This window comes from Erpetoichthys calabaricus, chromosome 9, assembly GCF_900747795.2.
Source record: "Erpetoichthys calabaricus chromosome 9, fErpCal1.3, whole genome shotgun sequence".
Lineage (NCBI taxonomy): Eukaryota > Metazoa > Chordata > Cladistia > Polypteriformes > Polypteridae > Erpetoichthys > Erpetoichthys calabaricus.
Genome location: NC_041402.2, coordinates 185,002,408 through 185,017,169, shown reverse-complemented (window position 1 = coordinate 185,017,169; position 14,762 = coordinate 185,002,408). Strand labels below are relative to the sequence as shown.

Below are 14,762 nucleotides of genomic sequence, written 5' to 3'. Positions count from 1 at the left end.
CAGAGAAACCTGTCCTGACCTCATTAAAAAGATTCAGCATATTGGGACTCGCAAGATTACAAATATTGTTTTTACAGAAGTTCTGAAATAGAAGTGAAACTAATGAAATAGTAACAATTCAAAGAAAAAAAATCTTAAAAGTGCGTATCCGGAAAACCAAACACGGGGGTTAGTGAGCGAAGCGAGCAGGGGGCGAAGCCCCGTAGTTATACCTATATAACAAAATGAAGTTTGGAAGTTTAAAAAGGACATAAATTGATTGTGTAACCACACCACCTTGCCATAGACTATCGCCACACATGCTGTCCTACTTGAAAATGGTTGAGCATGTATCATACCATACAAAACAGTGAAAATGCACTCTATACTTCAATTATGATTCTGCTCACACATTTATTTTCTTCAAGTCAATCAAAAACTCTGCTTGGTCAAAGCTGCAGTGACCAAGAGCACAATGAAGAGCAAGTGAAGAGGCAGAGAATTACAGATCGTTGTGGTGAAGCGGGTCCACAGCTCACGTCAAAGTGGCCACTTTTTAAATACATAATCACCGCACTCGTGGCTTAGAGAGGGGGCGTGGTAATGTAGCGGATTGGTTCCCGAATCCCGGGGAATTCGTTATGCGGGCGATCCTTGCTTAAGTGCACAGTTGAGGAGTCGTCCGCATCCGTAATTGTTCCCGGGAGCTGCAAATTGCCACATCTGATCCACGTCCCCGTAATAAATAGAAGCGCGAGGCGGCTAGGAAGGGGAGAAAAGAAAAGAAAAAAAGTGAAGGGAAGAAGGTAGCAAAAAGCAGGCAGGAGAAAGCTGGTGTGTGAGTGAGCGAAGAAGGCAGCTGAACAGTGAGCCCTAGCGGGGTGTTTGGCCGACACCTAGGGCAGTTGGTAGTGGTCGCTCCTGCTGAGCGTGTAGTTGAGGAGCAGGAGTGACCAAAAGAAGGATGGCTTGCCGCGGAAGACAGCAGGAGTCGGGAGGTGGATGCCCCAGCGTGACCGTCCTGGTCGCTGGGGAACCCAAGTCTCGGTCTGGGGAGAGTAGATCCAAAGCCAGGGATCGGGAAGCCTCCAGACCGGCAGGCAGAGCAGGTCAGTTGCAGCTAGGGTGACTCCCCTGGTGCATTGCCTGGATGGGAGAAGCAGGGGAGTCGCCAGTCACCAGAAGAAGAAGGCACCGTGCTTTGTGATTTTAAAAAGACAGCTTCCATCCATTGTTTTAACCTCATTGCTTTTTTAAAAGGATTTTTTAAATTTATTGGATTTTAACCTTCACTAGTTCACTTGTTTTATTGGATTATTTATTTAAAGATTTTTGAGATGCACTGCACTATTTGTTCGATCACTGTTTTGTTTGTTGGTTTTAATAAAAAGCACTTGGCACTTTTGCACCATCCCCTTGCTTTGTTGTGCCTCACTGTTTAGCTCATCGGTGATATTACCGACGGTGTCGGGTTCAGAGCTCCCAGAAGCTGAATGGGAGTCTGGAGTAGAACCCGCATCATCACAATCATCCAATGAAAAAAGCAACCATGCAAAGTACACAGCAGACAGTGCAATGGCTGCAGATGAAAACTATAATAACAAGAGAGAGATGTACTTGTTGGACCTGATGAAAATGAAAGTGTTGGTGGCCCATTGCTGTTTACCACTGCTGACAATACTAACGTGGCACCTTCATTCAGGCTTAAAACTCAAGAACGCAACCTGGTGAGTCTGCATAGATAATAAAATCAGAAACTCATTCCTGATGGCATAATAGCCACTACAGTTGTGTGTTGGATGTGGAGTCTTGCTCCACCACTGGTGACAGTACATTATTACTCTATGAATATTTTTTACTCATTAATATGTTTGTCTGAAATTTCAGAACAAGTCTTAATCACTTACTTATTTTTAACAAAAAGCGCTCATTAATAGCTCATTAGTTGTGTGTATGCAATGTTGCTTCTGTCTCCCTGTTTCACATTTCTGATATTTTGACTGGTTTTTTTTTACTTTATATTTATCTTCTCCTTTCAAACTTGTTTTGCTTCACAAACTGGCTAGTAATTATTTCTTAATTTCTCATACACACTTCCTCTTCCAAAATTACCACATCCACTCTTAAAAGTTTTCCAGTTTTATACTTAAAGTCAAAGGGAAGCTAATAGAAGTAGTAAATTGAAAACATATTTGAATCAGAGTCATCAGTGGTCTAACACAATGACATAGACACACATTCACAAACGCACATTACAGCTGACAAATTCTCCCACATACCATCACACGCATGCCCCATAACTTACCCTCAGACCCATAAGTACAAGTAATACTCATCCACACACCCACAAATGTTATAACACTTATTCATATAACCACACACCAGCCACAGCTCCAGACCAAAATGCTCACAGGGCATTTAAAATGCTAGGGAGAACATGGTGTGATAAATTTCTAAAAATCAAACAAACAGTATACCTGACAGCAGGATGGCATGTAAAAAATGCTCTCTGAGACAAAAATATATGCATTTGTTTTGGAAAAATGTAAAACAATGAAAAAGGATAGCTTTAAAACAGTAAAACACACAAAATAGTTTCAAAAAACAACAATAAAAGTATAATGCAAAACTGAATGCAAAATGAAACTCAAATTTTTGCTTCTCCTGCCTGCCCTTTTAACTAAACATGTAAGATACAAATTTAAGAGACTTTTAACAGACATTGTGATGGACACTTTAAACAGATTCCAGAAATTAATAAAATTTTAAAAAATGACATAAATCAATATATATACGATGCAATACACATGTACATTGAGTCATCCTAAATACTGGAGGAATGGGACAAAAAATTATAGGTCAGAGCAAATAATAATAATAATGCTCAAACTGGCCACTATCTGTATAAGCTGAAGACAGGCTACTCATTTAAGGATTGCCAATTTTATCCATCCATCCATCAGTTTTCATAACCCATTTATCCAGGGCAGGGTTGCAAGGAAGCTGAAGCAACATAAGTTAAAGATGCACAGTCTAGCCAGAACAAAAGCAAGGCATAAATCTAGTGCTGCTTCTTTCTGTCATAATTTAACTGATTATTATGTGCAGCTCAGGTGGTAATCCAAGACCTGGTTCAGTAACACAATGGAAAAAACTGCTTTGTGCCTTTAGTAACTTTTTTATGACATATTATATAATTTATCCTGGATTATTTTCTTTTGGCCACTGTCTCAGCCAACCATACTTGACCTTATTTTATTGGCAAACCAGTGCACCACCAAACAGAAAAAAAGAAAAAAGGTAAAATAAATTTGGTAGACTTACGTGAGAAAGAAATCTGCTTTGCTTTTTGAATTGCTGATGAATTGTAAATAAAAACCTTCTGAACTCAGTGATAGCTGGTATTCTTTTTCTGTCATTCCTAGTGTCTGCCGAAAATGAGCAAAGACAGGGCCTGCATACGTCCGCATCTTGAAACTCTAACAAGGTAAAGTAATCAGACACAACAAAGAATATTAAAAAATGCATTACATATTTAACATACAATTTACCTGCTTGCTTTGACTGAAACAATGGGAGCCTTGCTGATGATTAACTGAATGCTGTATTTCCCTTGGAACTAATAAAGTTAATCTAATCTGGTCTAAACTAAACTAATGTAACTCTGGTTTAAATAGATTGCTCCTTTTATACCAAAATGTTTTATTTAACAAAAAATCAATATTATGATTTTTTTTTTTTTCAAAAAAAAAAAAAAAACTTTAAAAATTGTCTTGCAAGTCATAGTTTTAGTGTTAGTTCACTATTTGGGATAATTTGCATCTGTGTATGTTCATTGTCAGATCTCAATGCATTTTCTGAAATCATTGTGCCGAGTAGAACAAAAGGAGCCAGATCCAATTCCAACAGAAACCAACCTTCAAACTTGACACATATCCATCACATTCTTTATCTTGATCATTGTGCAAATGAAAGGGGGTTTTAAGTTATTCTAAAGTGCACATTTTACATGGAAAGGCTCTTATGCAAATAAGTTCCATTTGAAATCTCGGTGTAGGCAGGGAGAACATGCAAACATCATGGCCAAAAGCAGACTTTAGCAGGCAGCTTAAATGCTATGAAGTGCAAGACTGCCATCTACTGAAATATTTAATCTACCTGTAAGTAATCTATCCACAGTTTACAAACAAATAGTATAAATAATTGATAGCATCAAAAAGTGTGGCCTTAAAACTGAATGCTTTTTCTTAACGATTTACTGTATCTCACAGGGAAGAGAAACACTAAGATGCATAACCCAGACAGTACAGTCTAACAGGCAAATCTGGCCAATGATTATCTCAAAAATAGCTTCAGCTGAAATGTGGCTAACCTTAACCACTTTCACTGTAAATTGCTGATAGTGGCTTGTACTAATAAGCACTTAATCGTTAAAGGTTAGCCAAGAATTTGTTGAAGAAAACAAACCACAATGTCTTGCAAAATATTTGAGACTTACAAAGAAAAGGTAAAACATACTTCAGGTTCAAGCATTGAATTTAAATATAGTTGGAAGTGAAAGATGTGGCAGCCATGACAGGGTTCTCTTCGTGGTAAACTGTGGAATCACTTCCTGGAGTCGTGGAAGATAATTTAAAATACTGGGACGACCAGCACTGTCTGGCACCTCTCAGCTTTCCATCACCCCAAGTTCTGATACTCATTTAAAAGCCCATGTACTGAGAGCTGCTCCAAGAAAAAATGTTCTCAAGTTTCCTTCTGAGGTCATCTACTGCCAGACAGTGGACTACGAAGGACTCTATGAGACAGACAAGTGTATCCCCATTTTGCAGTGCTCCCCTGAAATCTGACAATGGCCAAAAAAATAAAGTCATCTACTAAAGTTCATCTTTGCCCTAAAGCTCCATAGCTTAGAGCAAGGGCCCTCAATCACAGTCCTGGAGGGCCGCAGTGGCTGCAGGTTTTCCTTCCAACTAGTTTCCTAATTAGAAGACAGTCATTGCTGATAATGAAACTTGGTATTTAACTATTTGGCTTATTAGTGCTTTCATTCATCCAAGAGAAATATCAATTGCACGGTAGAGTTTCCTATTTTGAAAACATTATTCATGTGTTTTGTGGACCAGAACAGATTTAAACATAACATTCATTCCAAATACTTTTTTAACATGGATACTTCATGGTGCATATGTATAGGTTTAAAAGGAAGTGTTAGCTGGAGAGCTGCTGGTTTATTGGTTACTTGCATTTCATTTTTAACTAATGTCCAGTTAAGAAAACAAGCAAAATTTAAATTTAAAACTTACATGCAGCTGCTAAAAACTAAAATACGCAATTAAGGGTCATGAATTGTAACAGGCATGATAACTAAAATTAAGCCCTAAAAACATATTGCTTTAGTAGTAAATAAATGGGTTCTAATTAAGAAATTGGTTATAGTGAAAACCTGCAGCCAGTGTGGACCTCCAGGACTGTAATTGAGAACCCCTGGCTGAGAGTATACCGATACTGATGGCCAGTTACCACTTGTGTATTCCTTCTGTCTCCATCTTCTTGGACAGGGAGCTACTTTCTGTTAACAGTCTTTTGATGGATCATACTGTGACAAAAAGTTGAATGCCTCCATACAGATGAATTTTTAAGCATAGCGTCACTGATATGGGGAGCAAGTGCGACTTATCTAATACCTTTGAATTTTTATTAAAAATAAATAAATAAAACACTTTGAACGGTGAGTAATAGTACATAACAGTAAACTTTTGCAATTTATCTTGGTGTAATACAGATTTTCAATGGAAATTCATATTTACTCAATTGTTATTGCCTGATCTCTTTAATGCAAGAAATCTACTCAACTTACTTCATGAACTTGATTCACTTCTACCTTGAAGTCGGCCTCACAGAGTTCATTCTTTATTAGAAAAGATAAAAACAAAAGCAAAGTAACACAACGTCATTAATGAGGTTAACTACAAAGCAAACTTTAAAATATACCACAAGGCTACAGGAAACTTATATAGTTACAAAAAAGGAAATTTTTGAATTGAACCATTAACTATGCAGCACTTTAAAAGTGAAACCATCTTCTCCTCACTTAAAGGAATACTCCACCAAAAAATTATATTTTTTGCTGTTACTTTGTAGTGATGGCTGAGAGAAGCTTCAAATCTTGTGTTTTCATGCAGAATGGAGAGAAAAATGTTTCTGATGTAATACAAGCCAACAGTGACCAATACTGTACAATGTACTGAAATAATGTAAAAAAAATGTCTATTGATCAAGAGACCAATCTTTAAATAAAAAACTGAATCCCGTGTTTGTTTTCCCTGTTTCTGATTTAAGCTGATTTTTTTACAGACACATCTATTAAACAATATTTTAGCAAAACAAATGTGTTTTTCACATTCTGAGAATACAGCTGCATAACTGACATGTGGATTATGCAACATGAGATTTTTTTCATTGACATTTTTCACAGTGTTTCCATTGCACAGCATTGGCCACAATTGACTTGTATTATATCATAAATCTCTCCATTTTGCATAATAAACATGATATTTTTTCTCTGTCATCCCTACAAACAACATAGGGTAAGTAACATATAAAAAATATAATTTTTGGGTGGTATATTCCTTTAAGCAACCGTCCCGGCATTGGTTGTCCCCACTGGGCTCTCGGGACAAGAAAAACAACTTGTTGAGATGCCAGTGAGTGCAGATATTAGCAGATCTATCTGGTCACCGTAAAAAAACAGATCCAAAGAGATACACTGGTAAGCTAGGAATTGTGCCTCAGTCTTGCCTTTTAATAAAGTGTGACAAAATGCAAATTCTACATCTAGTATCACTACCCTTATTTTAATAAAACCAGTTCACATTCAAAATACCTCTGAAAAATGGTATGGCATGGACAGAGTTTTGAACAACCATCAAGTCAAACCAGATTGCCACAGGACAAAACAGACACCAGTGAAAATTGGGAGTCACACTGGCAATAGAGTACATAGCGTGTATGCCAGAATGGGAATACAGGGGCAGCTAAAGGGCTGTTAAATCCTGTGTAGGCACTGTTTGCCCCAGAAGACCAACAGGCAGGGTACCCATATATGTGGCAAAGGAAGAGAAGCAGCCTGGCATTTCCCCGAGTTGCCTGGCCCACATTTAGAAGGGAGTGTGAAGCCAAGAAAGAAAGAATGCTTAAGCTGGCAACATCCACTGGCTGCTAGAGAGCACACTGTCCCAGAAGGAAATGCTTCTACAGAAGCCATTAGTGCGGATTTTAATATGGTGTTTATGCAGCAATTGACATGATATCACAAAAATAACAAAAACATTTTGAAACAATGCAGAAAGCAAGTAAATCTAAATAAAATTGTAAGCCATTTAAATATCTGTTTGTTTGTTTGCTAATCAGGCAAAAATACAATTGTTTTTGGTCCAGCTTAAAATGTAGGCTATATGTTGTGTCAAAAAGAGGGTTTAAATTAGCAGGGACCCTCTAAAACAAGCACTGATGCAGGGGGCTATGATTCCCGTCACGCAGCAGGAGTGTACTGGGACTGAGGAGAAGGGTTCATCATTGGCACACACAATGTTGTACTGACCAAAGCAGAATCATTTCTGAGACCCACAGGTATTTACACTGTTTTCATCTCAGTTCAATTTGGAAACAATTTAATTGTCTCACAGGATTACAGCTTTTGTCTAAGAGTATGTCTTCTATTGATTTCCAAAAGACAGTTTTTCTCCCCTTTATTTATACCCTGGCAATGCTGGTACTTTGGCTAGTACTGTAAATAAAATATTAAACACGTCTCAACATTCTTCTGCCAAGGAATCCCAACCCATACCTCTGGTTTCATTCTCATTCAGTCTAAGCCCTTTGCCAGTGAATATTGGTGAACACACAAAAACAGGACCTTTCCCATTTGGAATCACATTTCTCCTTATATTTCTCTGTTTCTTTTCTTTTCTACTCATCACTTTTTTCTCTAATTGCATTACAGTTATCATAATCATCATCATCACTATACTATAGTGCACCCTCATTTGTTGTCAACACTGTTACTGCTGTCAAGATGGACAAGCAGTTTCATAAGTTTCTGTCCAGATCTCTCTCTTAACAAGTCAGTCGGTATTATCTTTGTAACTTGTGTAAGGAGGACTCCATCACACACTTCCATCAGATCCTTCAATGCTGTACATTATCATTTTGGCACACTCTGGTCAAGGCCTTCTCAAAGCATGTGCAGCTTCTTTCTTTTCATTACAGAATAGCAGTATGTCACAAGACTGATCTAGTGAAAAGACTGAGATGCCTATTGATTCAGATCCTAATAAGCTGATTCAGGCATTCAATCACAATGGAGCTGGGCTGGCTACACTGCTGAATCGACTACTGCTGAAAACAATTCAGCAGGTTTTGTTTTAGTGGTTTGCTGGAATTGTAGCCTTCAAAAGAGCACAAATAGCAAGCAATCAAAATCTTTCAAAACATCTGATATGTAAAAAAACGTTTTGTTTATTGACACACCCAAGCATCACTATGAGTATGGCTTAATTGAGGTATGTTTTTACTGCCACTGCATTAAGGGAGTTTCAAATGCTTCTTTTCAATGCATACTGCATTATATTTTCCATTTAATGTTGTTAATTATTCTAGTTGCTTAGATCATTTGTGTGTGGATATTAAGGGGCCATTACTCATCTGTGGAAACCTTTTATCCATGTTATTCACTGGGGCTTGTAAGCACTTAGTAAAGACGCACACACACAACCTGTTTTCCCCAAGACACTTCCCGGAATATCCAAACTGTAAACTGGAAATTAGCCAAATTGCTTGAGAGAGAGGGGAGCACATCACGTCATTGTTCTGCAGAAACAGCCTGCTGGATTATTTTTAACTCATATAATTGTTAACTGACAAAAATAAGAAAGAATCAACCATCAAAACTTGAACTTTGCACCATGAAGATCTATATAATAAAACAAAGAAACATCTAGCAGCAAGAATTGGCTCCTAATTATAAAATTATTTTTATTGAAAACCTAAAAGCATTGTGGCCCTACAAGAGCTGAGTATGAGACCCATACAACAGAGCTCGTCAGTGCATTCACTTTGACACACCAGACAATTCTAGTACTGGTTATTTGTTTCCAAGAACATAATGCAAATGTTTTTGACCTGAAGCAGCTCAGTACTTATTATTAACTGGCTGCTGGTTAAAGGAAAAAAAATAAGAAATTTAAGGTTTAGAATCTTAAAAAGTGAATCAATTAAAATTAAGACAACAAAGCTTGTTCTGTTAATGGCAATAACTGACTGCTAGTTACTACTGTAGCTGGAATGGAAATCTTCATATCTTCCATGAACCCTGCTTTAAACTGTAAAAATATATAATAAATTTACAAACTATATTTGTATGGTGTTCAGCATACACAAGCACTACATAATATAAAGTTTAGTATTCTGTAATTTTAATTACCATAAAAACATAAGCCTGCTTAATGCTATTATGTTGTGCCAGAAACAGATCTCTGCATCATCAGGTAATGTAATTCTTTGCATTTATATAGCGCTTTTCTCACTACTCAAAGCGCTCAGCAATTGCAGGTTAAGGGCCTTGCTCAAGGGCCTAACAGAGCAGAGTCCCTATTGGCATTTACGGGATTCGAACCGGCAACCTTCCGATTGCTAGTGCAGATCCCTAGCCTCAGAGCCACCACTCCGCCTGGGCAGGAACCAATAACGTTGTAAAGGTCATCTGAAAATATTGCATTCCAGCAACAACACAGAAATGTAAGAAAGTATAATACATATGGAGTTTAACTAGATCTCTTACCTTATGTGTAATCCCTACATAAAGTGAAAACTACAAGATTCCAGCTCTTTAAATGGGAGTGTGTAAGGTACTAAAGACCCCATATGGTACACATCAGATGAAACATGAGACATGATACAACGTTGCAGTATTTAGTCTTTTTTTCTTTCAATTATTATTTTCTATGTAATTTTCACACTCACTTGGCTGAGTTTTCTTTCTAGGTTGTATTGCTTTATTGATTGCCAGTTGATGGTCAGTGATGGTAATTACTTAGTTAACTGACTCACCGAGCAGGTGGAGAGCAAAGGTCCTGGCTTTATAGTCACTCTGCTATGAAGGCTAACAGGGTGACTGATCCAGAGATCTGCCCACTTTCGGCTATAATATTGTTGCTATAATTAGAAGCAGCTCGCTTATTGTGTTTTGTTCTCCAAATCTTCCACTACAGGATTACCAAGAGACAGAGTCAATTGTGTTCCTTCATGTAGCACTGCTTAGATAGATAGATAGATAGATAGATAGATAGATAGATAGATAGATAGATAGATAGATAGATAGATAGATAGATAGATAGATACTTTATTAATCCCAATGGGAAATTCAATATATATATTTAATATCAGAAAATAGTAATGTATGACCTCAGATGGTATCAAAGGATTTTGCTTAAAGTTACCTTCACCTTCACAGTATGCAGATGACCCACTCTTTAAAAAAAATAACAAAATGACAGTCTATTCAAATGTTTTCCTTCTGCTGAGAGACAGAGCAACCCAATGAAACCAAAACAGGTGGTTAATATTGACTAATAATTTGAATTATCTAATATTTCTCATAAGCATTAAGACAAACAAAAAAGAATGTAAGTGTTCCTCCCACATTACAGATACATGAGGGCCTGACTGAGTGTTTACTCTAAAATGGACCAGTGAGACAGTATACTACAATTAAATGGCACCTCATTCAGAGTTTGTTTTCATCTTCTGCCAAACGCTGCTGGGATAAGCAGCTACCTGAAATAAACAATTGGGTAAGGAAAACAGATGGATGTAAGAAACACAGAGCCTAAACAGAAAAGATAGCATATCTTTTGATCTGTTACTGAAACTATCCAATATAGCACAGGTAAGGGGAGCCAGAGTCTAGCTCAGCAGCATCGGATAAAAGGAAAAAGCTAACACTGGATGGGGTGCCAGACAGTTGCAGGACACAACAATCTGCCTATACTCACTCACTCACTCACTCATTCATTCATTTATTCATGCATGCAGTTACACACGGCTAGTTTAGAGTCAACAGTTAACATAATTTGCTCATCTTTGGAATGTGTGGGGAAAACCAGAATGCCTAAAGAAGAAAGCATGGAATGAACATGGCTATTATTGTAATCTGACCAGCCAGACCACATCTCATTCTTCCTACTTCTGAAAGAGACTGAAGTGTGAAGGGCCAATAAGAAAAGTGATCCATGGTTCATCTGATTGTTTTGATTCTGTAAATTGGAACATGTTAAGAGATTCCTCATTAAATCTGAGTGAGGTTATCCAACAATGTGTAGACAACCGTGTGCCTAATACGAAATCATCAATCACCAGCAGCAATCAAAATTTACTGAAAACTTATAAGAAATACAGATGCAAGGTCAAGAAAGCAATTAAAGTTACTGAAAATCAATACCTGGACAACTCAGTATGGCAGCAGCACCTTTGATGCATCTAAATAACATAGTCTGACAGATCAATCAAAAGTTGTGTTCAAAAGCAATATGGGACCATTTCAGCAATCTGGAAGCAATGTATTTTCAGCTCCTTCTTAAAGACACTAGTGTGCAACAGTTAGAGACTCTGGACTCTGGAACTGGAACAACCACTGTGTCAACCTGAGATAGAATATTTACCACTACCGGTTACCAGGTATTTATAGACATAACTACTGAGTCTGTAAGCCTAGAAACTCAAAACCTAGACTTTGGCAACACAGACTAGTAGCCAACGATTTAAAGTTTGGAAGAAACACAAACTGTTATCTCTGTAACCCTCCAGGAATGAATTTGAATCCAATGCCCAGGTCCATTCCAAGACCTAGCATGATTAACATGAAAGATTAATCAGCTCTCAGGCAAGTGAACTGACTGAATTGTGAGCAAGTGAGCAAAATAAGGTTGAGATGGTTAACAAAAAAATATTTCTTTTAAATACTTCTTTTTAACGCATCTTGCTCCCACACCCTTCTAAGAAAGAGCTGGTGATTTGAGAAATATTAAGAGTGCAGTAATACAAACTTTAGTAAAAAAGAAAATTAAGTTGACACCGAAAGAGACACAGATGTAATTCACATTTTAAGCAGCTCTTATTGTTGTTATATAGAAAGCTGACTGCTTTTCTGATTCAACAGAATTTAAAAAAGAAGAAGCTTTACATAATAATGTGCAACAGTATTTCAAAGAGAACACAAGCAATAGTGATATTGATGATAAAAGATGATGGCACCGGCAAATGTAGCAACACTGAATGTTTGACCTCAAGTGATTTTTTAATAAAAAATGAGCCAGCTGTTGTCCTGAAAATGTCAACACACTTCCATTTCTAAAGTGAACCCTAAAGTGAAATATGTCTTTGACTCTACCTAATACCGGAGACCATTCCTTTAATTAAATTAATTTCTCATTGAGTTTTTGGCTTTTTTTCTAGGTATTCCTGCAAGGCAACTTCAAAGCCCTGGGTTTAGGTTTTCACCCATATATACTCTATGTAAGGGGATTGCACATTCTGTCACTTTCAGTGAATGTTTCCTCAGGGTGTGCATAACATATATTAGCATTACATTCTCAAACCTGCTTTATACAATTCACGGTCAAGGTGGGGTTAGAACCTATCCTGACAACACTGTACACAAGGTAGGAACAAATCCTGGACAGGGTGTCAGTCTGTTGGAGGGCACACTCATATACAGTACACACTCTTAAATAAATACAGGACCAGTTTAGAATTGTCAATATACCTCACATACACATTATGAAAGTGTGAGACCAATTGGAATACAGATAGTACAGGTAGAGGGTACACACTCCATACAGGCAACAAATATTTCAAAACCAGGAATAGTGAGAGCAGAATCCCAGAGCTTGACCAATGCTACTGAAAAACACAAAGTTCCAGGTTTACTTTTCAACCAGTCAACGCCATAACTGTAGAGATATGGAAAATGCTGTACCATTGTGATACATATGCCTGACCAGCCATCCATATTCTAAAATACTCATTCAGTTCAGGGTTGCAGAGTTATTTGTAACTCGTTTGAATGAATGGCTGACATAAATACGGGTGATGAAGTCACTATGTTACCTGTAGCGGGTTGTCAATGGAGTTCTGGACGGCAGCCGCTAACCCCTCTTTCAACATGCAGGTGAAACTGTAAAACTCATGATCTTTGTCAATTTCAAAGAGGCCAAGTAATTTCCACTGTTGTCTAAGCTTCCACATAAAGCGCTGTTTCATTGTCCGGGAGTGCCAGCTTGTTCGTGGCTCTGGAGTTTCCATCTATAAAGAAGACAAAATTCCATAAAGAAGATCTTTACTCATGCAGAAATTAAACAAACTAAAACAAGTTTTAAATAGTTTTACTATCATTTAAAATAACATTAAATACATTAAGTCCAAAGTAATATACTTTTGATCACTGGCTCTCTCTGTAAGATGTGTCCTGGGGTGGCAGTTTATTTGGACTTGATGAAGCAGTAAAATGCAGAGAAGAAACCCATACAAATTATTCACCTCAACAACTGAACTCTCAAGTCACCAATCACAACATAAAAACCTCAGTGCAGAAAAGGATGCAACTGATCTTGAGCAGATTGGTTGGAGAACATAATGTAGGCTGTCACTAATATGCATGTATATATGGTAACATTGTGGCCCAGTGGTTAGTGTTGCCTCATCATAGCTCCTAGAAATTTGGACCAGCTCCCAGTCCGCTCCCTGTCTCTATGGAGAACGCACAATGTCCCTGTCTATACACGGACGTTTCTCTTGATACTAAAGTTTCCACTGACACCCCAAAGATATACACTTTGATATATTTGAACAAATCTGTATCCTTATATGTGCTAGTTCTGTATTTAGTGAGTGGTATAATCAATTATTGCATTTTGCCATTGACAAGTTGACATGGCACTCTGCGTTTGCACGTGGTAAGGAGTGTTGTTCAAAAACACAGCAGTACTATTGTATTGTATGTCTGAGGTGGCCATGATAGAATGGCCATCTAGCTCTGTAAAGAGGATTACTTTTGACACCCACTGCATGCCAAACCTACCTAAAAGGAGGTTTCTCTCTGAATTGCCCTTCCTGAGATTTCTTCCAGTTTTTTTCCTACAAGGCTTTTTTAGGAGTTTTGTCTTGTCTTCTTAGAGAGTTCAGGTATAGGGCTCTCAAAAAACAGGGCCTGTTAAAGCCCACTGAGGCATTCCTTGTGTGATTTTGGGCTATGCAAGAAAAAAATAGTTGTTGATTTTTTCAGCTACTCAGTGTGTATCTATGCAAATGAACCCTGTGATGGACTAAGCATCCTGTACTGCGTAGGTTTCTGTCTTCTTACCATTGCTGCCATCATGGATTTTGGACCCTCATCTGGGAAACAAAATAATAGGTTTGGAAAACAGATACATAGATAAATTGTAGAATGGCACAATGGTGTTCTGGTTAGGCTGGTGGGCTGTCAAAAAACAGGGCCTGTTAAAGGTCATTGAGGCATTCCATGTATGATTTTGGGCTACACAAGAAATAAATTGTTGTTGTTGTGGTTTGTGCTAGTGCATGAATATTCTCCTCAAGGATACACAGTTTTTTGTTGCACATCCTACGGTTTTTAAGTTTGTTTCGTGTATCTCACATATGTTGTAAATTATGTTGAATTAGGGTGTCAGCCAAGTGACTTTAAAATTGACCAGGTGTGTGTGTGA

At 37.7% G+C, this 14,762-nt stretch overlaps 1 protein-coding gene and 1 long non-coding RNA gene across 6 annotated transcripts in view; one reads left to right on the top strand and one right to left on the bottom strand.

The window, feature by feature from the left end:
- pip5kl1 (phosphatidylinositol-4-phosphate 5-kinase-like 1) overlaps positions 1-14,762 on the bottom strand; it is a 65,505-nt gene that overhangs the window by 19,129 nt on the left and 31,614 nt on the right. For all 5 annotated transcript variants that reach the window (XM_051932177.1, XM_028808616.2, XM_051932175.1 and 2 more), the window contains exons 2-4: positions 13,147-13,341; positions 5,840-5,890; positions 3,304-3,458 (exon numbers count right to left, since the gene is read on the bottom strand). In XM_051932177.1, coding sequence (XP_051788137.1) covers positions 3,304-3,458; positions 5,840-5,890; positions 13,147-13,341 — 401 coding nt within the window. The remainder of the gene's footprint in view (positions 1-3,303; positions 3,459-5,839; positions 5,891-13,146; positions 13,342-14,762) is intronic.
- LOC127529197 (uncharacterized) overlaps positions 1-14,762 on the top strand; it is an 81,359-nt gene that overhangs the window by 46,937 nt on the left and 19,660 nt on the right. The gene's annotated exons all lie outside the window — the stretch shown is intronic.